The sequence below is a fragment of the Periplaneta americana genome, chromosome 7, assembly GCF_040183065.1.
Source record: "Periplaneta americana isolate PAMFEO1 chromosome 7, P.americana_PAMFEO1_priV1, whole genome shotgun sequence".
In the NCBI taxonomy this organism is placed as follows: Eukaryota; Metazoa; Arthropoda; class Insecta; order Blattodea; family Blattidae; genus Periplaneta; species Periplaneta americana.
In genome coordinates, this window is record NC_091123.1 from 119,598,003 (window position 1) to 119,624,432 (window position 26,430).

General features: G+C 34.7%; 1 protein-coding gene across 1 annotated transcript in view; it reads left to right on the forward strand.

The window, feature by feature from the left end:
* Window positions 1-26,430, forward strand: part of LOC138703394 (retinal guanylyl cyclase 2) — a 1,174,702-nt gene that overhangs the window by 817,560 nt on the left and 330,712 nt on the right. The window contains exon 9 of the mRNA XM_069831228.1: window positions 19,947-20,046. Coding sequence (XP_069687329.1) covers window positions 19,947-20,046 — 100 coding nt within the window. The remainder of the gene's footprint in view (window positions 1-19,946; window positions 20,047-26,430) is intronic.

Here is a 26,430-nt window from a genome sequence, read left to right on the forward strand (position 1 = left end):
TGTTCTCCCTGTCTTACTGTACCCACTTCTCCCCTACCTCTTGAAACCACTTGAACAGATGAGTTTTCATAAGCTCCCCTGGTTTTGAGGGCAATGTATGAACTTTTGAGACATTAAACATGTTCTTCTTCACGATGGTAATGGAAATACAAGACTTATAAGCCTATGGGTGTCAAGCGATTATTTTGAAAAATCATATCTTGAAGGCCAGGAGATTTCTTTTTCAAATGGAACGTATGGGGGAAAAATCGTTGCGAAAATCTATTATCACTTGGTGAACCTTCCTTGTGAGTCACAGATGTGGTCCTTACTCTGTCATGAATGCAAACACTTCTTGTTCATATTCTCCTCTGCCTGCCATTTTCTGTAAGACTGTCTTTGGCACGGCCTCCTCAATCGAGATCAAAGAGGTAAGCAGGTCTTTCAACCACGTCAAGAAGCAGTCACAAGTAGGTTCTCCTGCCTCATAATGATTCTCTTAACTGGAGAAGTGTTAGAGAATACAGTCCTCCACCCCCTCCACTCGCTCAGATGTGGAGTCTCTTGCTGAGGATGGAGCTGTTGCGGTTCGAGTGGATTGCTTCAGCCCACCACATACCGCCCGTTCTTCCGCGCATTGAATCTGTGATGAGCTGATGTCCTGCACAAGAATCAGGTCTGCTAGCCTCACCTACTCGATGACTCGGCCCGATTGCGTTATCCAGATATAGGGTACATCAGAATTTAATTAATCTTACGATAAACTCATATTTTAATTACTCATAAATGAGGAGTTTGCGGACAAAGGGCGTATACGTCAATATGGCGAATTGAGATACATGCCATCTAAGATTTTAAAACGCACCTGAATAAAATGGTATACATGCACGCAGCCCTGTCCTACAGGTATATACACTACAATCAAAACAAAATTTCGCTACTATAATTGAGGGGTTTGCCGGAAGAAAAGCGCATAGACCTATACGCCCTTCTTCGGGAAAACGGTTTAAAATGTATTATTATATAATTATAGTAGCGAAATTTTGTTTTGATTGTACTGTACATACCTGCAGGACAGGGCTGCGTGCGTGCGTGCGCGATTTATTCAGTCTACAACTAGTGCTACGCGTTACGCATACTGTACTGTGTGTGTTTTCTGTTGGTAGAGACTAAGCAATATGACGGGACGGAAGCGGCTGAGGATGGACAAGACGAACAGAAAGAAAGACACATCAAAAAGGCGTAAGATTAAGGGAGAACCGCACGTTTCTTGAAGTGAAAAATTTGTACCCGGTAAGAAAAATAACGTAATTGAAAGTTGTTGCAGTCAGAAGTGCTTCGAAAGAGTAAGTACGTCTCGGCAGAGGGAGATTTTTCAATATTTCTATAACTCCGAAGTCTATTCAGCGTGTGCCCTTGAATCCTCGAAAGTAAAGTCACGTGAGAGATTTGTTCCCGTTTTTTGGACCAAGAAAGTCGAGAATGGTTTGAATGTCAAATTGAAGAAAGTCATTCATAGTTCAATTTAGTCAGTCAATTTGTCTCCTTTGACTGCTTTTTATGTTCATTATTGTCCTTGCTATAAAAGTAAACAAACTTATGAAACTCAGAGATTCAGACGGAAATATTTTATGTTCTATAAAGAGATTTGTTAAAATATTCAGATTTTTTGGCTTATTGTTATCAGGATTATACAAAGTATAAATTTTATTTATTTATGTTCACACAAAATGGAGATTTTCTTTTTCTGTTATATTCTGAGATTTTGTTTGCATACTTAATGTCTACTTAGTAAACCTGAAATAATGTAAATTCCTTTAGAAGTAGATAATAAATGTCATAAAATGTATCTTTGTTTCAAGTCCGTGTGAAATTTAAATCTGAAATCTACATTAAATCCCCTAAGCAAATCATTATATGGATAAAGGGCGTATACACCGAAGTTTTATATTGTACAAATATAAGGAAATTTAATAATATAAATTGGCTAAATGCTACAAAACATATATACTCGCTAAGATTTTTAATTTAATCTATAATTTTGTTCACACTCTGTATAACATTTTATTCAGGTGTGTTTTAAAATCTTAGATTGCCTGACGTATACGCCCATATTGACGTACGCCCTTTTCCGGCAAACCCCTCAATTATTCACTACATTTTAAACCGTTTTCCCGAAGAAGGGCGTATATGTCTATCCGCCTTTCTTCCGGCAAAGCCCTCAATTAGGGACAGGATTTCAAATCATAAAATATGCACGAATTCAAGCAATATTAAAGTGCCCAGAATTACACTATGAATGTAATGAAACACAAAATATACATCGGAATATATATTATATGTCTTCCTCGTGTTAAATTTTTACAGTACCTGGTTAACATGTTTCAGCCTGTTATGGGCCATCTTCAGAACTGTTTGGTTCTGGTCTTGGCGCCTTTTGTTTGTTTTTCCTGTGGGGGTGTGTTTGTGTAATGTAATGTGGAGTCAAAGAGCGTGTGTTCTTAAATTGAGTTGTGTGTTGAAAATTTCATTCGGATATCATTTTGTGTGTTAATGTTTCTCAACACGCATTCCTCCCGTCCTTGCGAGACGTGAAATAGGGATATCTTATGCGAAGTTTTACCGTTAGATGGCAGGAGCGTTCCATGCGGCACAGGGCTATATTATGTCATATGCTACAGTTGATTACGTTCTCCCGCTTGTTGGTTTTCTGTGCGTATCAAAATCATATTTATAATTATTTTCTATAACCTAGTATCATTTAATATAATTCAGTATTTCCTTACATCATAATTTAATTTAATTTACATTAAATAATAGCGTAAACTTGTAGAATACTGAGCGATTCCCCTTAAGCGATGGATGGGAAAATTTTCAGTATGCAGACTATAGATACGTGTGAATTGAATATTCATGAACCTAGACTAGAACTTTGAGAACGAGGTGCACGAATAAAATAAATAAATAAAGTAGGAACTTTGTCGAAGGTGAATATTTCCTCTTTAATCATTAGTATTGTAAATACTGTACGCTGAAAACAGGATATGCAGCAGCCACTGTGATTTTTTTTATAGGGAAGGGACTATCGATACTGAATTCCTCGTATTTTTTTCTCTAGTTGCAGAAGGCTCAAATACGTTTGATAAGATGATATAATATGATCGCAGTAGTATCACGACTATTTCTGTGTTTTGTAGGTTAAGGACGTGCAGTTTTGAATACTATGTAGGCTGATTTTCAAAATTTGAAATAAAAACATGGTTTTAATAATTAGTCTACAGCACATTAAAAACATTATTCATGATATGGATTTCACTATGGATCGTCCTGGATAATAAACATCCCAGTTAATCGAGAGTTTACTGCAGGCGTAAAATGCTGGCGACTCCTAGGCTAGAAGTACAGAATATAATCTAAAGTCCCGTCGCTGTTATTTCCGGCAACCAATCACGGTGTAGGTCGGCTACATTTAAACGTGTGCGTCTTGTGATTCGCTCATGATGATGTTATGCAATTCCAAAGGCTCGATAAATATCGATAAACACTTAATATAATCACCCGCCATTTTGGCTCTTTCGTTGGCGTTCGCAGAAAGCACACGAGGACGTTATTTGCCACTCAATTATTTGCTGAATTACAGTGCGTTTGATTTATTATCATAGGAGCTACGACATGATAATGTTTAACGGTGTGGCAAATAGATTTCTCGTCTGGTAGCTCGGCAACGAAAGAACAAAAATGGCGAACGATACTACCTACCTACACTTTATAGAGCCTTCACTTCCTAAGACGTAAGCAAAGAGGAGGAGTCACGCCGGGAATAACAGCGTCGCGACTATAAATTAACACAGCTTGCTGTAGAGGTCGCGTATCTAATTATTAATTTTTTGCCCCCTCTTCCAAAAAGAAACTGTAGCCAGCAAATCCTTACTTGAATTTGTTAGTTTTGTTTAATAGCTAGCACTTTCGAGGCACAATTTAATTATTTTACAATTCATTTTTAATTTTCAGCGAAGTCTGTATTGTATCTTAAAAGTATTTATTTCAGTCACTGATTTCACAGCATATGTTTAAGGTGCTACACCTTTACATTACATATTTAAAGGACGTATGAACGTTTTCGTTGGACTAAGCCAACATCATCAGATACGAAGTACATTTCAGCAATATCAGTGCTCTCTACACAATCTCTACAAATACAAAACATATTTAGTGGCATGCAAATGAGATATATTAAAAACCAACATTGCTGCGGTACACATTGACATTCTTATATGACTGCCTTGATTGTCACTTACTTAAAATACACGTATAGATTACAAAATATATATGATTGCAAGTCTTCACAAATAAAATAATAAAATGACATGATTTAAACGTAATAAAAATAATAATATTTAAAACTAAGATAAAAAGTATTATGAATGTGAAGAGTTGCAAAATTACAGTGATTATATTTATTATATTCCTATTTCTGTTTCACAATAATATATATATATTTCCACCATTCAGAAACTTATGTATCATGGTTTGTGTCACGTAATTATTTGAATATTTTCAAATTTATATGGTTTTATTATAAATGCCAATATATTGTACGTTGGGTTGTTTGATGTTGATTAGTAATGTATATTTGATTTTGGATAATGCTGTTCCTCCAATCTGGAAGTAATTGAAATCAATAAGTTGATGACCCAATTTTAACGGATTTAACATTTAATTTGTGTGATATGTTAAATGGAAGAAACTTACATGGCGATGTATTGTCGATATCCAATACTGTAATTGTAATGAAAGTGTGGTATGGCGCAAGTCAAGTATCAGAGTTAACTGAAAAAGATCAAATATTGAATAAATAAATCACTACTAATGATATTGATGAAGCAAGTATTTGACTGGCATCATATGAATTTAAATGAAGGTCAAAATTCGGTGCTGTTATTTTGGGTAATGGAATAGTTACGAAAATAAATATTGTGTGCTGTTATTATGTACTGGTAGCAATTTAAAATTATAATTTAGTTGAGTGAATGTATAAATCAAGCTTTTTAGTTATATTATCCAAAACAGCATAAAAATATCTATATAGACTTGGCTTCTTAGATGTTGATTATGTGGTGGTTGTGTGAGGACTGTGTGACGAATACGTATGTCATGGCCTAAGGAAAATGTGGACAGTGCGCGCATGAATACATCACGTCATATGTTGTATAGTGTGTTCTGTAAGGTAGGTGAATTTTCATTAATTAAAGATTTATTTCTTTTATAATATTTCGAAATATAATATTCTTCCGCTGTATTTATATGAATATTATCTTTATATGTTTTAATTATTGTTAAAGTATCATTTACTGAGCCAAGTTCGTGTCCGTTTTGAATGAGATGGGATGCATATTTTGACTTTGTTCTGTTATGTTTAAAATCGGAGATGTGTTCTTTATATCTTACTTTGAAGTTCCGTATTACTTAGAAATAACTGCTTTGTATCTAAATTGAGTCAGTCTATTATTGTGTACGTACGTTCAGAAGACACAGTCAGTCATTGTGCACGTAGAATCACGCACTGCGTTAACAGTAAGTCGAATGGGATTTCGCTTCAATCCCTATCCTCCTTGTGCAGAACTGTAAACACAATTAAGCTGTGTTCTTGTTATTCAGCTCCCGCATTTTCAGAGTGCAAAGCACAAGCCACCTTCTCTTCGCTCTCATGCCTTAATCAGACTCTAGCTAAAGCAGCTATTACGACACGCAAGCGTATGTCCATACCTGGTCCACATAGTGCATTATGAGTATTATGACTGTGCATTTAAACAGAAGAGACTAATACTGGTGACAGACTACAGTCTCTAATCGCGATTAGCTCCGATCGCGATTACCGAAAATGTGGTGACACACTAGGTCATGCTTGGTCCCGTCTGGTAACAGCTGAATTACCATAGAGGAAACAATTTTCTCTTTGTACATACGTATATGTTTGTTTCCCTCCTTGACAACACCTAAAGTTCATACTTTCTTTTGATGTTTGTATATTGTTTTTTTTTTTTTTTTTCCTTTTTTTGTTGTTGTTTCTTGCAGCTTGATATGGGAATTTATTTGTTAAAATTGTTATATGCTTTACAACGTAAACTGATACAATTTATATCAATACTATTTATATTACTTTGAAAAGAGATTTTATAACCCATAAAATTTATATCATCATGCCAAAAATTTATATTATTTTGTAATAAAACAATTTTTTTAAATCAAACTTAAACTCAACGATAGCGTCGTAATGGAGACTGAAATTGAAAATCTGAAAAAGAAACCAGTTCCAGTTTGTAACCCATTATTTATCGAAATGAAACATCTTTCAGCAGCCTTCTATTGCTCTCTATATAATATATATGAAATATGAAAAATTCGTCTGTTATTTGTTAATATATTTCTTTTTAATTTTCTCACATCTGCATTAAATTTCTCCATTACGTCTAATAGTAGCCAAATTCATTTCCTAGCCATTCATTTTCGTTTCTATATCATATAATACAATGGAAGGGGTAACAAAATTCCACAACAGAAGCTATCACGACTTCCTAAATATTGTAAATAATATAAATCAAGGTGATTCGAAACCAAAGATTACTAAAAATGCAGTGTAGGCTTTCACGGCCGGAGTCTATAGATCTAGATTCATTTTCCGGGCTGAGAGGCCGTGGTCTATTGGTTGGTTTTATACCAGACGTTTCGTCTGCAACTGCGGCAGACATCTTCAGTGGAGTGGTATCCGAGGTCGCAAGACTCTTCTCGGCGTACCTGAGGCAACTGACAGAACCTAACTCGTGCAGGGTATTCTGCTGGTGACAGGGCCTGTACACGTTGCAAATGATAAGCATACAATTGATACTCTTTCAACAGTCTCCAGACAGTTGTATGAGGAACATTGACTTGCAACGCTACCCTTCGTGTGCTGATAGATGGAGTCATGTTCACAGCCTCCAGAATCTCCTCCTGTACTTCTGGAGTTGTAGATCTTGGTCGTCCCCTTCCCAAACCAGGAGAGTTAAATTTTCCATACTCGCACAGACGGTAATGGAGACGTACAAATGTCTTCCGATCTGGACATTGTCGCTGTGGGTACCTCTCCTGGTACAAACGACGAGCCAGCGCAGCATTGTCGTCCGCCTTACCGTACATGAAGTGTATCTCTGCCAGCTCTTGATTTGAATACATGTCGCACAGTCTAATGCCTACACAACACTGAATGTAACCTTCGCCTCGGAATGAACTTTCAGAGTGCCCTCTTAATGTCTCCTTTGACGGCAACGTCCTGCGGAAAGATAAACGTTCCGGTGAATTTCAATGTTGTGCAGGCCATAACTCGGAAATAAAGCATTTCCGGACACATGTTGTAATGAACTATTTTGATTGTCTACATGTGAGAAATACATACCTGAAATTATGCCCCGTATTTTTAAACACCCTGTATATATGGACTCCAATGGACTCGTTCACATTGTCATTTTATCTTAGTCAGTCATAGTGAGCTGTACATTTTATCGGATAAGACGTAAGCATTTCCATGGTAACTGAAGTTGTATTTCTGTTCCACAACATGCTTTCATTTTTTGTTAGTTTAGGTCGAATTCAGGGCTACATGTCAAAACAAAAGCAGTACAAAACAGACAATTTAAGGCATATGCACTGTAGATGAGAAAATTTCAATCTTAACTCCATTTTGACGAGTACTTCTTTTATTATCTTGTGTGCGACGTAACAACGCAAATTGTAAGGCCTATATTATGATCATTCGAAATCAAGACACTTTTGAAACTCTTCAAACTTTTTTTAAAAAGAGGTTTACACTTAATATTTATTCATAGTATAATTAAAATAAATATGGCTTAGCGTAAGTATTCTTCTTTTAAGATTTTTCATTTCCTTTGTTTTATCAAATTTGTTTCGAGCAGTAACAAATCAAAGCTGTTCATTCTGTTCATTTGTTAATTATTGCTGTTGAGCAAATAATATGTTCTCAATAGCTGCACTGTCTCTACATACGTGCGTTAATTGATGTTACTCAGGTTTATAGTGAATTCAATTGAGAATTTTCGAGCAGTTATTCGGAAAATCCCATAAAAATTGCATAATAAAATTATCTTCTGAATACTGTACAAAATCTGAAAGAAATTACATTAATTTGGAAAAGAAAACGACAGTCATATTTGGACCTCATGTTGATCTGCGTTTACATGAATGAGTTCTCTTCCTATGTGAGTGAAATGGTAGTTTTATATATGTTAGCCTTATTTAAAAAAAAAATTGAACTATTTAAAAATCCCCTACCTCTTGAAGAACTCTATACCCATGTACGTACTTTCTTTGCTAAGAGCATATGGATAAATAACATTATTGTTATTATTATTATTATTATTATTATTATTATTATTATTATTATTATTATTATTATTATTAACTTATTTTTATTAAATTAATTTTCTTGGGTAAACATAATACAGGGTTATTCACGAAGTTCTCCCCCAGTTTATTTATGGAGGCGATTCCTGAGATTATTTGGAACAAAAAATGTAAATAAATTACTGAGATCACATTCATAATTACGAAGTTACAACACATTTTCGAAACGCGTCATAGTGAATGAAGTGTTAGGCATTTTTTTTTTTTGCTATAACTACGTGAACGTTGGTGATAGTCGCTATTTATTAAGCTGTTACCTCTTATGCAAATTACATCACCGTCATTATCCTGATCGTAGGATTCCGAGTTCAAAAACTTTTAGTGAAACGTATCGACCATTGCGACAAACTGGTATTCTTCCCAGCGTTCGTATTCAATACGAAAGAACTCGAGACGTGCGAGGAGATGAAAACATTCTTGATGAAATAGGACATAGTCCACGTACTAGTACAAGACGCCTAGGTAGCCGATTTAACGTTTCACAGTCCAAGGCATGGAGAACTCTTCATGAGAACGGACTGTATCCTTTTCATTTGCAAGAATGCAAGAAGTGTAGCATTTAAAAGGAAAAGATCGTGCTCAACGTTTGCAGTTCTGTAACTGACTAAATGGGAACCGACAGCGGTACCGCTTCATAATGTTCAATGTTGAGTAGGGCCGTGACATCGGTATATTTATGTTAGTTTGAGGTCGATTGAAATTGAACACACGACGCCGGACGTGTTTCAAGTACAGGCAGAGGAAGCGAATTTGACACACGCCTAAGCAAGCACTTTCCGTCTTTTGTATACGATTGTTGCGTATTATAAAATCAAGACAATACAATCATTGGATATAAGGATAGGAGTCATACAGATGTTTGACAGAAACGATGCAGCTTCCATAAGTAATGCCCAAACTCTTCTTGGTGACCCAAATGTTAAATAACAGTGTGAATATATTTCATCTAATTTTGGATTTATCCTCTCTACAATCGAATGTCTCGAAAAGACTGGTGTCAAATTGGTGGAGCAAATTTCGATAGTAAATCTCAACTCAAAAGTGAATGATCTGCAAGATGAAATAAACAAAAAGGTGTGTGCGAAAATGAACACAGTAATACAAAAAAAAAACGGTGGTTTCAATTCATTATGCAAAATTGCAAGAGTTTTGTCAGATGACAAGGGAGATTGTTATCAACTTGATGTAGAAATGGATGAAATATTTTACATATGCGCCCTCGGTTTCAGTCGATGTTGAACGCAGTTTTTCCGCGTGCAAGGTTATACTATCCGACACTAGGCGGTCATTTTCATTTGAAACTTTGAAAATGAATGTTGTTGTTTATTTCAGCAGGAACCGAAACTAAGCAAACTACATGCAAGAAAAGTAAGGCACGGAATTGATGTGATAAATAAATTAATGTAACAGTTAAATGTAGGGAAAGATAAATTGTACGCCATACACGTTTTCGGCTTTGTAAAACTGTAATGCAAAACTCTAAATACGGTATATATAAAAAGAAAATTCAGACTTACGTTTTACCACATTTGTGCCAGTTTAAGTATGATTTCCAAAAAATATTCTGAACGTGACCAGTATTTTAGACCTTTCCGATATTAACCCTTATATCCAATGATTGTATTGTCTGATTTTATAATACGCAATAATCGTATACAAAACACGAAACGTGCTTGCTTAGGCGTGTGTCAAATCCGCTTCCGCTGCCTGTACTTTAAACACGTCGACTACATTCTGTCCGGCGTCGTATGTTCTTCACCTTCAATAGACCTCAAACTATTACAAATATGCCGATGTCACGGCCTTAGTGATGAGGCACAGTTTACGCGGGACGGAATCGTCATTAAGCATAAAGGCTGGTTCACAATAAACCGGGAACGAGAACCAGAATGAAAATGAGAAGTAGAGGACGTGAATATGAAAATTTTTGATTCACAATAAACTGAGAACATAGACGACTATGCATATCGATATGCATGTCAATAACGATATGTAAAGTCGATATTACGCATTCTGATGTTATTTCTGTATAATTGACCAATGGCGTTCTCTCATGAGTACAAGGCAGCCAACATACGCACAGGTTAACCAACTTCCAAATTTCAACTGAAACGTTTCATTAGATACGGTATTATAAATATTCCCATGCATATTTATTATCACAACCTATTTTAATTCTACCATAATGTAAAATAATTAGAGAAGAAACATTTGCAATAGAACGAAAATGAACACAACAGTAGTTATTGAATTGAAGCATGAACATGTAGTGTGTAATACAACCAATATAGTAATAAAATATGATTTACTTACGATCAGTGTTCAAAGATGCAGCTATTGAAAGCCACGCATTCTCCTTCATTTTCTCATCTTTATACGAGGAGCGCCGCTTATCGTAAACGTGAGGATTTTCCTCAACGCTCAATATTAAAATCTCATCAAATAAAACTTGCTCCATGATGCACAGCACAGAACAAAATAATGCATAGGTTATGTCACGGTCTTCGTGCTACAAAATATATACGACAAAATAGCTTTTAGATGGCAATAGAATGAATCTAGTGGGCTGTGATCGGAAACGTGAACGCCAAAGTTGAAACTTGGCCAACTCTCCGTTCCCGATCCTGGGCTCCTGCAAGCTTTTCGTTAATTGTGAATGCTCACATTTAAATGTACACATTTTAACAATTTTACCGTTTTCGTTTTCGTTTTCGTTCCGATTCTCGTTTCCTGTTTATTGTGAACCAGCCTTAACTTGCATGTCTGGAGGAACGATAATCCCTGTGCCACGTTAGAATCTAATTTTCAGCTTCGATTTAGTCTCAATGTGTGATGTGGTATTCTAGATGACCAGCTAGTTCCTGGGTCCCTTCATTTACCCCGGGCCACTTAGCTGGTGAGATGTACCTTTACTTTTTACAAGAACAGTTACCACAACTCCTTGAAGATGTTCCTCTGGCAAAAAGACGCAGAATGTACAGTAAGGAACAAACGTGTGAAGCTGCGAAATGCTACACGTGCAGTTCACACCCGTGCGAATGGACCGTTGCCTTGAGATTCAGAGACATTTTCGAAAATGTTATTTAAATCCGCTGTAAATGAAAGAGACTGATACATGAACAATCAATTGTATTTTATTTATTTATTTATTTATCTATTTATTTATTTATTTGTTTTTAATTATTTATTTTTCTTATTTATTTATTTTTATCTATCTATCTATCTATCTATCTATCTATCTATCTATCTATCTATCTATCTATCTATCTATCTATCTATCTATCTATCTATCTATCTATCTATCTATCTATCTATCTATCTATCTATCTATCTATCTATCTATCTATCTATCTATCTATCTATCTATCTATCTATCTATCTATCTATCTATCTATCTATCTATCTATCTATCTATCTATCTATCTATCTATCTATCTATCTATCTATCTATCTATCTATCTATCTATCTATCTATCTATCTATCTATCTATCTATCTATCTATCTATCTATCTATCTATCTATCTATCTATCTATCTATCTATCTATCTATCTATCTATCTATCTATCTATCTATCTATCTATCTATCTATCTATCTATCTATCTATCCATCCATCCATCCATCCATCCATCCATCCATCCATCCGCCGTTCCATTACTCTTTCATCGTATGATGACGCAGAATATCTGCATGGAAATATCATATGTACTTCGGTACATTGAAATAATATACTTATTACGAATGCTGAGACAGTGTCTTTATTTGAAAATCTCAAGTCGTATTTTTCGTAGCATTGCAGCACTTTCTGTACACTTCGTACAGTAAATTCTTCATAAATCGATTTCACTTCACTGTGTTCCTGTAATGAAAGTATTACCCCGTCCATTAGCTGACGTCTCATATAGAATTCATAATCTCCGCATGTCTACTATATGCGGAAATGCGTAGGGCGTAAATTTTTCAGCCAAACAATACGAAAATGAACTTCAGTGTACTTTTAAACTTTAATCATATTTTCAATGCTTTTAATCTACAGCACTACGCTAGTTGCTTTTATAAACAGTGTAACACTGTATATATAGCATATAATTTTTTTTGTTACTTTGTAATTTTAATAATGGAAGGAAAGCTTTTAGTCTTCCCTACTGTTAACATTAAGCAAGCATCCATTTAATTCTAGAATATATCTTAAACTTTTATTCTCATCGTCCATTGTGTGGCTGTTATTTTTTAATATGTTTAACTAAGTCTGAGATATAACATAATGACAGTATTTCATCATCGTCATCATCACTACTACCACCATCATTATTATTCTAATCATCATCATCATCATCATCATCATCATCATCATCATCATCATCATCATCATCATCATCATGGGCGGATGTTGATGAAAAGTCATCTTCTTATTTTTCATATTAGGACGATGCCTGTTAATATATAAATCCTTTCCATGTTAATATCAATGTAAAAATTAATTTCTTATGTTGCATTTTTCGACGTTTTGAACTAATAGGTCATTTTTATATTTTTTCAGCATTTTTTTGTAATTTTTAATACTTTGAAGAACTTTCAGATCATTTGGAATGCATTTTACCTTCTTTATCGATAGGTCTGTTAAATCATTTTCTAAGCAGATAGGTCAGTAGTATTAACTACTGAATAAGTGCATAACAATGAAGTTTGAGTTTTATAGTGTGAAACAAACTCTAAACTCCATCCCTCATTCCACTGAAGGCTTCACCTGACACAACGCAAGTACTTAAAATGCTTGACAACAGTTTAGTTTTTAAGTGAGGACTTTGACCGCTACTGCTCTTTTGTCGGTACGAGGGTGTCTTTAGAATTTGTTTGTTTGGAAGGGGAGAAACTTTCACCGTGTCCTGGAAGGGAAGGGAAGGGAAGGGAAGGGAAGGGAAGGGAAGGGAAGGGAAGGGAAGGGAAGGGAAGGGAAGGGAAGGGAAGGGAAGGGACAGTATTTTTAACATAAATATTGTAAGATGCAAGCTGCAACCTCAATTTGTTTTGTCATTCACACTCCCCCATCTGGAAGATCTGGTAACAAAAGTAAAGAATGGAAGGAGGAGGAGACGGAGAATGAAAGCACTGACATGGATCACCACCAATTGAAACACACTGTAAACCCTCATTAAAATCTACAGTTTTTTCTTAAAAACCTCCATTTTTTGCATGCCCTTTTCCTTTATCTTAGCCAAATTCCAGGAAGTTGCCTCTTCTCTCCGAGATTTGCAGGTCAGTCATTGAAACAAGGTGACTAATTTTTAAGAAGTTGTGGTGCGAGTACTTTGAATCATATGTAGGCTAAATGTCATTTTCTTTTAATTTTATGTGATTTTTCCATTAGTTTAAGGGCATTTTAACGGTTATTTTAAGTATATTTTTAGGTAATCAAAATCCGTCACCTAATCATCATCATCATCATCATCTTCTTCTTCTTCTTCTCCTTCTTCTTCTTCTTCACTTCATGTTTTAGGCTTTAAAACCTGTTCGTCTTCATATTGAATTCAACTCCACCTCTTCCTAGAACTTCTTACATCTCTTTTCCCTTTATTTGATCTGTTGTGTCAGTGCTGGAATTCGTTCATTAGTCATTCGAGACTGGTGTGAATTCCATTTTTGTTTATAGTTTTATCGTTTAAATTGTAGATATTTAATTCTTCACGGATGTCATAATTACTTATCAAATCTCTTCTTGTACAACCTTTCACTCTACGAATAAATCTCATCTCTACATTTAAGAGATATATTGGTCCGACAAATTAACATACAAAATAAAATAAGTATAGAGATTCTTCAAATAACTGTCTTATTTAACCTATTGAATAATACAAGTAAATTACATTAGGTCTTTTTACAACTGAAAAAACATGACAAGCGCTTTCGCCAAATTAATGGCATCATCACGTAAAAAGACATACGATAGTGATACTGTGAGCATAAAGACAAGAATAATATTGCAAAACAATAAGATTTGATAAAATGCATAGTAATTGTAAATATAAAGATGATTGGTTATAACATAATACATAAAATGACTGTACGAAAATATTTGACTAATAAACACTTAAATGGTTGCAAAAATAATGATTCAATAATGGTTGTAGTAATTAATAATCGTACAGAGTCCAAAATGTTAAAAATTCCATAAGCATACATTAAATGGAAGACTTGAAGAACATGTTGTGTGAAGCATGGATGCATTTTATGTAATATGTTTTAACCCATCATCTTTATATTTACAATTACTATGCATTTTATCAAATATTTTTTCAATATTATTCTTGTCTTTATGCTCACAGTATCTTTTGACCTGATGATGCCATTAATTTGGCGAAAGCGCTTGTCATGTTTTCAATTGTATAAATGGCCTAATTTAATTTATTTGTATTATTCCTTAGGTGAAATAAGATAGTTATTTGAAGAATTTCTGTACTTATTTTATTTCTCATCTCTACAGTTTTAAACTTACTCTTGTCTCGTTCTTTAACAATCCATGACTCACTCCCATACATCAGCACTGGTACTGCCATTGTTTTATAAAATTTTAATTTTGTTTCTTTTCTTGTATTTTTTTTTGTAATGTTGTATTTATTTCTACGCAAAATTTATTTATTTTATTATCAATATCTCTAACTATTTGATAAGTTATATTACATCCTAAATAATTAAAATGGGATACTTGTTCTAAGAAGAGTTTATTATCAACTACTATTTTTGAACGAATTGTGAAATTACCACTGTGGGCCATTACTTTGGTTTTATTAGTTAATATTTTTAATTATAATTCCCTTTTCATCGTTGGCGTAATTTGTGAACGGAATACTGCTGTTCGAAAGGCAAACAAATGCAACCCGAAAATACAGGATACTTTCGTTTCCATGTAGACTACTATCCGTCACTCGTATATTGACGGTATTGTTTCCACGAACTAGCAGAGTGCGTCATCCAAAAATGCTTTGATCCCATCAATTCCCCGCGTTCCGTAATCGCCTACAATGTCTTATATACAACGACAGTGGCGAAATCAGCGCTCAGCGGTCATGCAACATTGAACGCTTAATAGAAAGGAGTAAGCGTAGTCGTTTATAAACATTGACTATTATCTTTGCAGATGTATGGATGCTTTCTGTTTGTCACTTTGTATAAACAGTGTATCACCACACACTGTGCCTTGCTCAAATAAGGTGTCGACTAACCCTATGTAAGTAACTAGTGATTATTTTTATTTTTAGGAGTACTGTATCCTCAAATTTCGAGGTTGCTCGTAGACTAAGAATATCACGTAGGGTCTACATGCAAATAATTTAAAAAATAAATACATTAAATACAATCTTACGGTTAGTAGTAGTAGTAACTTCAAATTTAACTCATTGGAAAATACAGATAAGTAACTTAAGTAATGTAGATAGTAACAATGGCTTTTAAATACTTACTGTATTTGAGCTTTCAAACCTTATTTTTTGGTCAACAATTTAACTTCTGCTCTTGTAGTGAGAGACAATTGCCGGTAAGTCAATTAACATTCTTTGGGTTCCATTCTCTGTTAAGCCATGTGCTTGTTCGAAAACCTGGAAATCATTGTTTTTTTTTTGTGCTGTAGCTATAATGGAAGCGAATGTTATGATAACGCGTGTTCTTTAATAAGTCACCGTGAGAGAGGATCCTAAAACGTGCGCAAGAGTTTCTATCTCTCTATGGCAGCCGTGGCGAAAACGTCATCGTGCGCCGAGCCACTGTATAACCTGCAACGTGCATAACACCTATGGAGGGAGGCGCACACCAGAAGGGGAAGTGAAGCAACTGTCTGACTTATTAATGGATTTCATTTTCCTTATGTCGAGCACTTAAATATAGTTTTATACAGTATAAGGTCACAAACTAATGTTTAGTACGTGTAACGAAGAAAGAAATGAACAAAAAAACGTAGGACGCATTATCACAACCTATTAATTCTCCTCAGAATGTCTCTGCGACAGAGGTTCAAAATCAGGAATTATGTCACTTACTGCCGGTCGTATTGATCACGAAGGTATATTTGTCTGTCAGTCGTGATCTAAATTTGGTTTTTACTATTTTCATTGTAGAAAATAATTTTTCACAAACGTAAGTTGTAGCGTACATGGCTCCAACAGAGCAAGCGAAAGAACGAAGCTGCGGATATTTATTTTTTGACAAAGATTTGAAAAGTTCAACATTTGTCAAGTCCTCACATCTAACTTTCATTTAACATCACATTGTAAATCTGTGAGTTTAAATTGAAGATCTAATGACATTATAATAAATAAATAAATTTAGCTTCTCTTATGAAAAAAGAATTGACGTACAGAGATAATAATAATAATAATAATAATAATAATAATAATAATAATAATAATAATAATAATAATAATAATAATAATAATAATAATAATACTTCACCTTTCAATGTTTCATGAGTAACATGTAGTATAATGCTCTTTTATATTACACAACCGTTTCCTCGTAATACTTGTGAACAAATCATACATTTAATATTCTCATCATATTGGCAGCAAAAAATGCGTCCTCTCATCCTCCTTGAAACTTTCATTTTTGTAGAGGTACATTGGTTTCGAGAGAAACATTGAACGATATGCCACTCGCAGGTCAGAGACAAATAAGCAAATGGAACGGAGTTTGATTCCAGTGAGTGAGAGGGTGGGGTTGGGGAAGGCAGGAAGTAAGAGAAATGCACAGCTATCATTGCGAGCCATAATGTGCTCGTGAGTCATATTTTCGCCACGGCTGCTCTATGGTCTCGCCTACCAAGGTGGTCCGCGTTGAGCTCGCCCCGGTACAAACGTAACTGCAGAAATATTTGCTGTCATCTTGATAGTCTCGCGCATTCACTGCGTGATAATCTACGAATTTAGCTACTACGTTGTTTCGTAACCCATGGTTACCATGGGTTTAATTGGAGAGAATGGTTGGAAACAGTGAATTTAAACAAAAAGTCTTTGAAATATAATTTAACATATGAAAAATATAAATTAGATATAATTTAAAGGACACTTTAATGCCCTTGTCATCTTTTGCGATGCTATTTTTAAAGCTCTGATGCACAGCGTTTCCAAGGGGAAACGATGGTTATAGGCTACATGGTGGAATAGTAGTAATTTTTTTTTACTTCAAAATAATCATTGATAGGTTACATGAAAAATATATTACACAAAATTTAACACCCATTTATGACTTTGTTAGCCGCTGCGACTTCATTTTTAAAGCTCTGGTATTGAAGTTTTTTAAATGTCAGCAAACTTTGATTGTAGTTCCCCATAATTTTAATTTTTTCATTATTCTCTTACAAAAATGTTATAACCCCGGAATTATTAGTATTACATGCATTGCAAGTAGAATATACTTTATTTAGATTATATTAGGAAGCTTTTCTCTGAAACCGAAATCTATTTTTCTACATTTGAAAAATATTCCTCTAGGCCTATATTTCTTTAAAAGTACCTCTAAAAATTGATATTAAAATGTGAAATTTTGAATGCCAATAATCAAAAGTCATTCATAGTTTTCTGCCCAAGGACAGGTCTTTCACTGCAAACCTAGCATTCGCTTCTCTTCACTTCATGTTTCTGACCCATATAATGAAAGATTCCACACTTCACTATACTCTTTCTTAGTACCAAAATTATGCTTAAGAAAATTTAAAGAATGCGCTTTTAGGTTTATATTGTCAAAGAAATTTTGGATTTACCTTTAAAATCGCTGAGATGCATCTATTTTAGTGAATTAATGCATCATGGTACATTTTTTTTTTCAATTTGAGTCCTAATTCTTTCTCAGAACTAATCTCGAATTAAAATTGTTGCAGCAATGACATTTCTAAGTACGAAAAGTGAAAAATGTGCATAAATTAGGGAAAATATTTCGAATTATACTATCTATTATAATTCTTCACATATTGGATACAGACTGAATTGAATTATATTAGCTATTAGCTCATGAATTAAGTTATTACTTTTTCTTATAGGTTTTATCTCAATTTAAATAAACATGTTCCTACTAGTCGTTAAAACTTAACTGAAGTATATTGCTGGAGAATCTTTTAAGTGTATTGGGAATATTCATAATTTAAATATGTATGTCACTATTGTATTGATTAATGCTGATTGAGTGGAAGAGAAAGCGTTATGGCCTTAATTCTGCCAGCGAAAATAAAACATTCTATTCTATTCTATTTTGTTCTATTCTATTCTAATTTATCCTATTCTATTCTATTTTGTTCTTTTATATTCTATTCTATTTTGTTCTTTTCTATCCCATTTTGTTCTATTCTATTCTATTTTCTTCTATTCTATTTTGTTCTATTCTATTTTGTTCTATTCTATTTTGTTCTATTCTATTCTATCCTATTCTATTTTGTTCTATTCTTTTCTATTTTCTTCTATCCTATTCGGTTTTGTTCTAGTCTATTTCGTTCTATTCTGTTTTGTTCTATTGTATTCTATTTTATTTTATTCTATTTTGTTCTATTCTATTTTGTTCTTTTCTATTCTATTTTGTTCTTTTCTATTCTATTTTGTTCTATTCTAATTTATTTTGTTCTATTCTATTCTATTTTGTTTTATTCTATTCTGTTGTATTCTATTTTATTTTTTCTATTCTATTCTATTTTGTTCTATTTTCTTATATTTTTTCTATTCTATTCTATTTTATTTTATTCTGTTCTTTTCTATTTTGTTCTATTCTATTCTTTTTATTCTATTCTATTCTAGTTTGTTCTATTCTATTTTGTTTTATTCTATTCTGTCTTGTTCTATTCTATTCTATTTTGTTCTATTCTATTTCGTTCTATTGTATTTTGTTCTTTTCTATTCTATTATATTTTGTTCTGTTCTATTCTATTTTGTTCTATTCTATTCTATTCTAGCCTATTCTATTGTATTCTATTTTGTTCTATCCTATTGTATTCTATTCTGTTCTATTCTATTGTATTCTATTTTATTCTGTTCTATTCTGTTGTATTCTATTTTATTCTGTTCTATCCTGTTGTATTCTATTCTGTTCTATCCTATTGTATTCTATTCTACTCTATTCTATTTTGTTCTATTCTATTTTGTTCTATTCTTTTCTATTCTAGTCTATTCTATTTTGTTCCATTCTAATCTATTCTATTTACGGAGATTGATGCATATCCCTATAAGAATGAATTGATGCATATCTCACCAGGATAGCAACCGAAAAACACCCAAAAAATTAAATATTGAACGAAATTTCGTAAACAGAAAGAGAATAATTAACAGAAAAAATAATTAGGGGAAAAAGAAAGGGAATAAAGGAGTGAGAGGAAGGGGTGAAATTTACAAAAAGTGGAAGAGACAAAGAGGGAACGAAGGAAGGAAATATCTTCTGCGACGTTTTAGATCTTAATCTTTAATGTTGGACCCTTTTGTGTAGATAAGCGTAATTTACTTGGCAGAATTCATAACGGAGATTCTTTTTTCTTTTCTTTGCAGAAGGTACAGAGCTGATACTGAGGGGAGCACACATTGCTGTGATCGTCATCTGTTCTGCAATCTGTGCAGCTTTCCTCGTAGTCGCCGGAGCGCTTGCAAGGTAATTCAGATTTTTCTAATTAAGTTACCATTTTATGTTTTCGTATTTCAAGTCGTATTTGAGAACATGTGTTTTATATTCTGTAACTGAGCTGGAATATTACAGACGTACTCAGACACTTTCGTGTGCTGTAGATAATAGCGTGCGATAAAACTACGAACTACAGTTTATGACACAGATAATTATTATACGATTTTGGAACAAATATATTTATAAGCACAATAGGTACGCGGGAAATAGACTAAGGGAATAATCTAGGATCTCTGCACAGTTTATATCTGTTAATACTTACAATAGGAGCGACATGTTCGGTGGTTGAATGTACCATTGTCTGGAGTTAACTAAACGTACAATGTGTGGTGCTGTGTGTTTCAAAGCCAAAAGATAGAACAATTGAAAGTATTGTACTGTATACTTTCAACTTCATACAAAACAGAATTCAGACTCTGCTTCGCTCTTACTGGGTGTTCAACAATATAATTTATTTATTTCACGTTCAATAAAGACGGCATCAACTCTTATGTATTTCAGTGACAAAGTTTCATAACAAGTTTAAGATACACAGGTTGTAACTTTAATAATGGCAACTATTTATTTATTACGAATGTACAAGTGATACATCTGTGAAACTTCTACAGTCCTTCACTGTAGTAATCAGCATTGTCTATAACTCGTTGCCAGCGATGTGGAAGTCGTAGTATCCCTGTAGCAGCTCCTGTTCTGTTGATGTTTATGATGGAGACCGCCCTACTGCCTGCAGAATATCGGGAACAGTCCGGAATCGAACGTCACGTAGTGGTTCCTTCATCTTTGGGATTAAGTCATAATCACAGGGGCTTAAGTCCGGTGAATGTGGTGGATGTGAAAGCAACTCCCACCCCCAGCGACGGTACAAGTCAGCTACAGGGTGTGCCGTGTGCGCCTTTGCGTTATCCTGCAAAATGATGGGAGGGTTCTGCAAAACGTGTGGGCGATTTCTTCGCAACGCTGGTCTCAGATTATGCTCCAAAAATGACGGAAATACTATGCATTAATATTCTGTCATTGCGGGACGGTATGTGTTAGGATGACGCCGTTACAGTCGTACACAACGATCAGCATAACTTTCACATTCGTGGGGGTACGACGCGCCACTGTTTTGCGTGGTGACCCGTAATGACGCCACTCATTTCATTGGCGATTAAGTAGAGGTTCGTATGACCTGCCCCATGTCTCATCAAGCGCAATAATACGCCTTAAGAAGGCGTCTCCTTCACGATCATAACGCTCCAAGTGAGTTCGAGCGGTGTCTTATCGTATCCATCGCTGAGCAAGTTCGCCTTCTGTAATTCTCCCGATTTCTCGTACAGTGTCTTTTAACTCACGGATCATGTGCGGATTGTCTTTGTATATTTTATTTTTTAGATTTCTCCACAAATAAAAATCGCAGGATTACAAATTGGGAATCTAGAGGCCTATAATCCTCTACTAATAATCCTGCCTTCGAATATTTCCCTTATCAAATTCAATATTCCGGCTGTTTATGGGCAGTTACTGAATCCCGCTGGAAATAAGCACTCTGACACTCGATATCGGTTAACAGTTCAAGAAATGGATTCAGTATCTGCGTTCTGTATCTATCACCATTGATTGTATCGTCAAAAAACATAGTGCCTATAATCCTATGTGCAGTTATAGCGCACCATACACCAACCTTCTCATCATGTAAAGGAGTTTCATGAATGGGATGAGGGTTTTCTGTACTCCAGTATCTATTGTTATAACATGGTCATGTAAGTAAAACCAATCTTCATCTGTGAAAATAATTACTGTACGATCCACAACGCCATCGGAAACACTTTGTAAAACTCAGTTACAGAAATTTACACGTCTCACATTATCTCTAGGCTGTAATTCATGCACTGTTGTCATTCTGTAGGGCTTACATTTAAGAGTTTTAGTGGCTCTAAATGCTGTGGTTTTCGAAACACTCGTTTTTTTGTAAGAGACTACGGAGAGATTTTCGAGGAGAATCTTCTAACATTTCTCCCGTCTCATCGAGTTTTTCCTCAGTAAGTACACTTGGGTTTCTCCTTCCACGTTTATTCAGAACTGACCCCGTTTATCTAAACTTTTTTATGAGGTTTAATAAGTCGTCCTATGCGGAACGGGAACTCCAGGAAATTGCGTTGCAAAACGTCGTCGCACGGTTCCACAATTCTTTGTTGTCAAGTAACTCTCGACAAGATAAATCCTTTGTTGTAATGTAAACTTTTGTGGTGCTATATTAAGCCATAATATTCAATCTTGAACATCAATACAAACGTCAACAGAGCTCACAGGCAACTGAACAGCAGCTATCAGTTGCACGTGCCTATGTGTTGTGTCCTTGAAGGCAGGGAAAGAGAGAGAAGGCAGGAAGAGAGAGAGAAAAATTGTAGCGTGCGACTGTAGCGGATCCAGTTGAACGGGAATGACAAGCACTGATGCCGGACTCGCTTGCCACCGAGTACCGTAGAGAATGTCATAGAATGTCATGTCATCTCAATATATTGGGTGTTCATTTCAAAGTGTGTCATGACGTCACTGTTGTGAGTCAGCGATTTGAAGCGAGTTTCAGCTTTTATGTCAGAGTAGTTGCCTATTAATCAAGGCGTTCAATCTGAACTTGAGAACGTGTACGGTATAACTTGAACGTCCTAGCAACAGATGGCGGTCTGTACGGTCTGTGTGCTACCATAACCTCTTTCGAACTGTATTTTGCGCGGGAAAGTCGTACGCAGGGTTTTTGTTATCAGTTGCGTACGGCAATATTCCAAAATACAAATCAAATGCTCCGTGTTCATGTTGACCGTCCAAGTTAATGTCAACAAATACGTAAGTAATCGTCTTAACCCTCTCCACATATCCCGACAGTAAGAAAAAAACCGGACCTCAGTACGTGTTTCCAAACACTTCACATTCCTGCCGCTACAGGCGTTACGGCACGTACCGGTAAGTACTCGTACGCCGTACTTACTAGGCAACTTCTCTGGCACATAAGTAATACGCTTCTGTGGAAGTGTAGGAAGATTGAATTCTCTAGGCTCAACGACTAGCCACATAAGGACATACAGCGAGCAATGACACACTTTGAACTGAACACGCACTATACAATAGTTAATGAATAAATAGGACGAATGAATTGTGAATAAATCAAAGAATGAATAAATGAATAAATAAATCTATGAATAAATACATAGATAAATAAATAGACAAATCAACAATAAACGAATCAACGAATAGACAAATCAACAAATAAAACAATTGACCAACCAACCAGCCAGTAAATAAATAAATAAATAAATAAATAAATAAATAAATAAATAAATAAATAAAAATAAATAAATAAATAAATAAATAATATAGTATAGAATAGTACAGTATAATGTACTTCGGTGTTCGACTAGAATCGAATTGTAACAATCATTTATTATTATTACTTACTTACAAATGGCTTTTAAGGAACCCGAAGGTTCATTGCCGCCCTCACATAAGCCCGCCAGCGGTCCCTATCCTGTGCAAGATTAATCCAGTCTCTATCATCATACCCCACCTCCCTCAAATCCATTTTAATATTATCCTCCCATCTACGTCTCGGCCTCCCTAAAGGTCTTTTTCCCTCCGGTCTCCCAAATAACACTCTATATGCATTCCTGGATTCGCCCATACGTGCTACATGCCCTGCCCATCTCAAACGTCTCGATTTTATGTTCCTAATTATGTCAGGTGAAGAATATAATGCGTGCAGTTCTGTGTTGTGTAACTTTCTCCATTCTCCTGTAACTTCATCCCGCTTAGCCACAAATATTTTCCTTAGCACCTTATTCTCAAACACCCTGAACCTATGTTCCTCTCTCAGAGTGAGAGTCCAAGTTTCACAACCATACAGAAGAACCGGTAATATAACTGTTTTATAAATTCTAACTTTCAGATTTTTGGACAGCAGACTGGATGATAAGAGCTTCTCAACCAAATAATAACACGCATCTCCCATATTTAATAAATAGTACAGAACCTCTTTTCCTACTTAAAACATAAAATCTATTTTTGTTCATTTTTTAATAGTTAGGGCATTTTTTAAGGTTATTTAATTCATGAATGCCTCACTTTTGCGCATTTTTTTTTAATTTATAGGTAATCAAAATCTTAGCCATAATAATAATAATAATAATAATAATAATAATAATAATAATAATAATCTATCGCGTAAGAGGAAGCGAAAACTCGATACAGAACTGTCACTTCCCAAGAAGACCTACTGTACATGTTTGCTGTTCCTGAAAAGAAAAGTACATTAGATTGAGAAATAATATCACAGGCGTGTCTCTATGAGATTCTGGCAGATAGTAATAACATCGCGGATGTAAATTATAGTGTTCTACAATGCAACAAAAGAATGATTAATATTCCAGAGTTGGCGGAACATCAACCCGCAGTAAAAATGTTTTTATAGCTGCACGTCGTAAACGGAGCTGGAGATGACCCGATTTTCTGGTAGGAATAGCCGGAGTTTCAGATATAAAGACTGTAACGCGAAACGAAAACCATTTATCTACGGATATATAACTGGTTATTATTGTTACAGTTTTTACACATCATAATAATGCGACGACCTTGAAAAATAAATCATCCTGTTAACCATGACCTTGAGAATAGCTGAGCTGTCTCGATCTGGTTCGATCCCCGAGTTTTATTCGGTTATTTGACGATGCTTTATCAGATGCACGGTCATTTAACGTTGATGTAACTAATTTTATCGAGAAATGCTTGAGGATTTATATGTGGTCATCCGATATTCGCTTTATAGCTGAAAAAAGAAAACACAAAACCCGAATCAAGTAATCCAAGCGGATTTCGTGAAGCACAAGTTCCTTTTTCAACCCCTAATTGACACCGATTCCGTCCCTTGCATTGACGATAATAGATGCTTGTAATGAGTAAATCGGAAGGTTAAGGTTTTCCCGAGAATTTCTCAGTTCTCTTACAAGAAAATGTTCCCACATCACATTGATACCAACTTTGAAATGTTGAACGTAGATAAATAAGAGTGTTATTGATCGATCAAAGTATTTAATCTATTAACTACTTGAATTTAATCGATTAGATTAATTAATCGAGTTTTGATAGATTTGAAAAAATGTTTTAATCTACTTTAATGTACACTTATTTTTAAATTTAACTTGTGTTCGGTGACAAGCATAAGTATTAAATCTTGTATATCTGTATTAGTATATTGTATCGTTATATTGTAAAACAACTATTTTAATTATTTACTAACATATTTATTATGAGGCTTACAATTTATTGTGTCAATTCTCCGGAATTTTTTGAGACAAACAAAAATGACAAAAAGTTTGAAGACTCGCTTAGTTAATACTGCTTCAACCATGACTTTAAACACGTGAGTGCATTCACATCCTCCAGATTAAGTGCCGCTCTACGTTTAGTAACAATGTTTCGTGCGTCACTAAACACGAAAATACTTTTTTTTCTGTCAAGCACTTCTCCCGATCGTTCAATTTAAATCCAAACGTTTCATCGAGTTTACCTCTCAGATTCTCATTATGACGTAATGGAGTTTACACTTTTCATAGACCACAGAAAACTGATTTTTTTTTTCTTTATCAAACTCCACACACAATCTTCATATACAAACTGAGTACAGAAACTGCAACTACAAAAGTAAAGCGGTCGAAACGAAGACTGTCTCCTATTGTAATCGAATTACCAGATTTAAGAAAGAAAATGAAATAGTTACGCTCTCACTTGCACACAGTGTAGACATGGCTATTTTATAAAGGATGAGGGGGACGAATCCCATAAAAGTATGTATTTCATATGCTAGAAGATGAGCTCACAACAAGGTGGAAGTTTTCTTGGAAAACCATAAAACTTAATAAGAGTTTCATATTTTGTTTCAACTTTCAATAGAGGTAGACTAGATCACTGTCCTCATATCTCCATCTTTTTCTGAAGTGTTTGTGCAAAGATTTTCCCTACGGTACCTGCTTTGCAGTTAGAAAGTAACAGTACTATTGTACTTTTAAGTAAGCAGTTTTCGAGAGAGGAATATTGTCGGAATTTTTAGTATGAGGTTGTATTAACAAAATAATAATTAATATCAACTACAACCGATTAATTTTAATCGACTCGATTATTCGATTAAATATGTTTGATCGATTAATCTTACAACAGAAATGTATCGATTAATCGATTAAATCCCTCAATATGAAGGAAAAGTCACCCATAACGGGTGAACACATGGAAACAGGTTTTGCATAGTAGCCTACGGCGCCGCTCGAAATATGACATGAGCAAGTAACAGCCCACTGCGACAGCTATCGGCAATAAAATCTCGCGAAT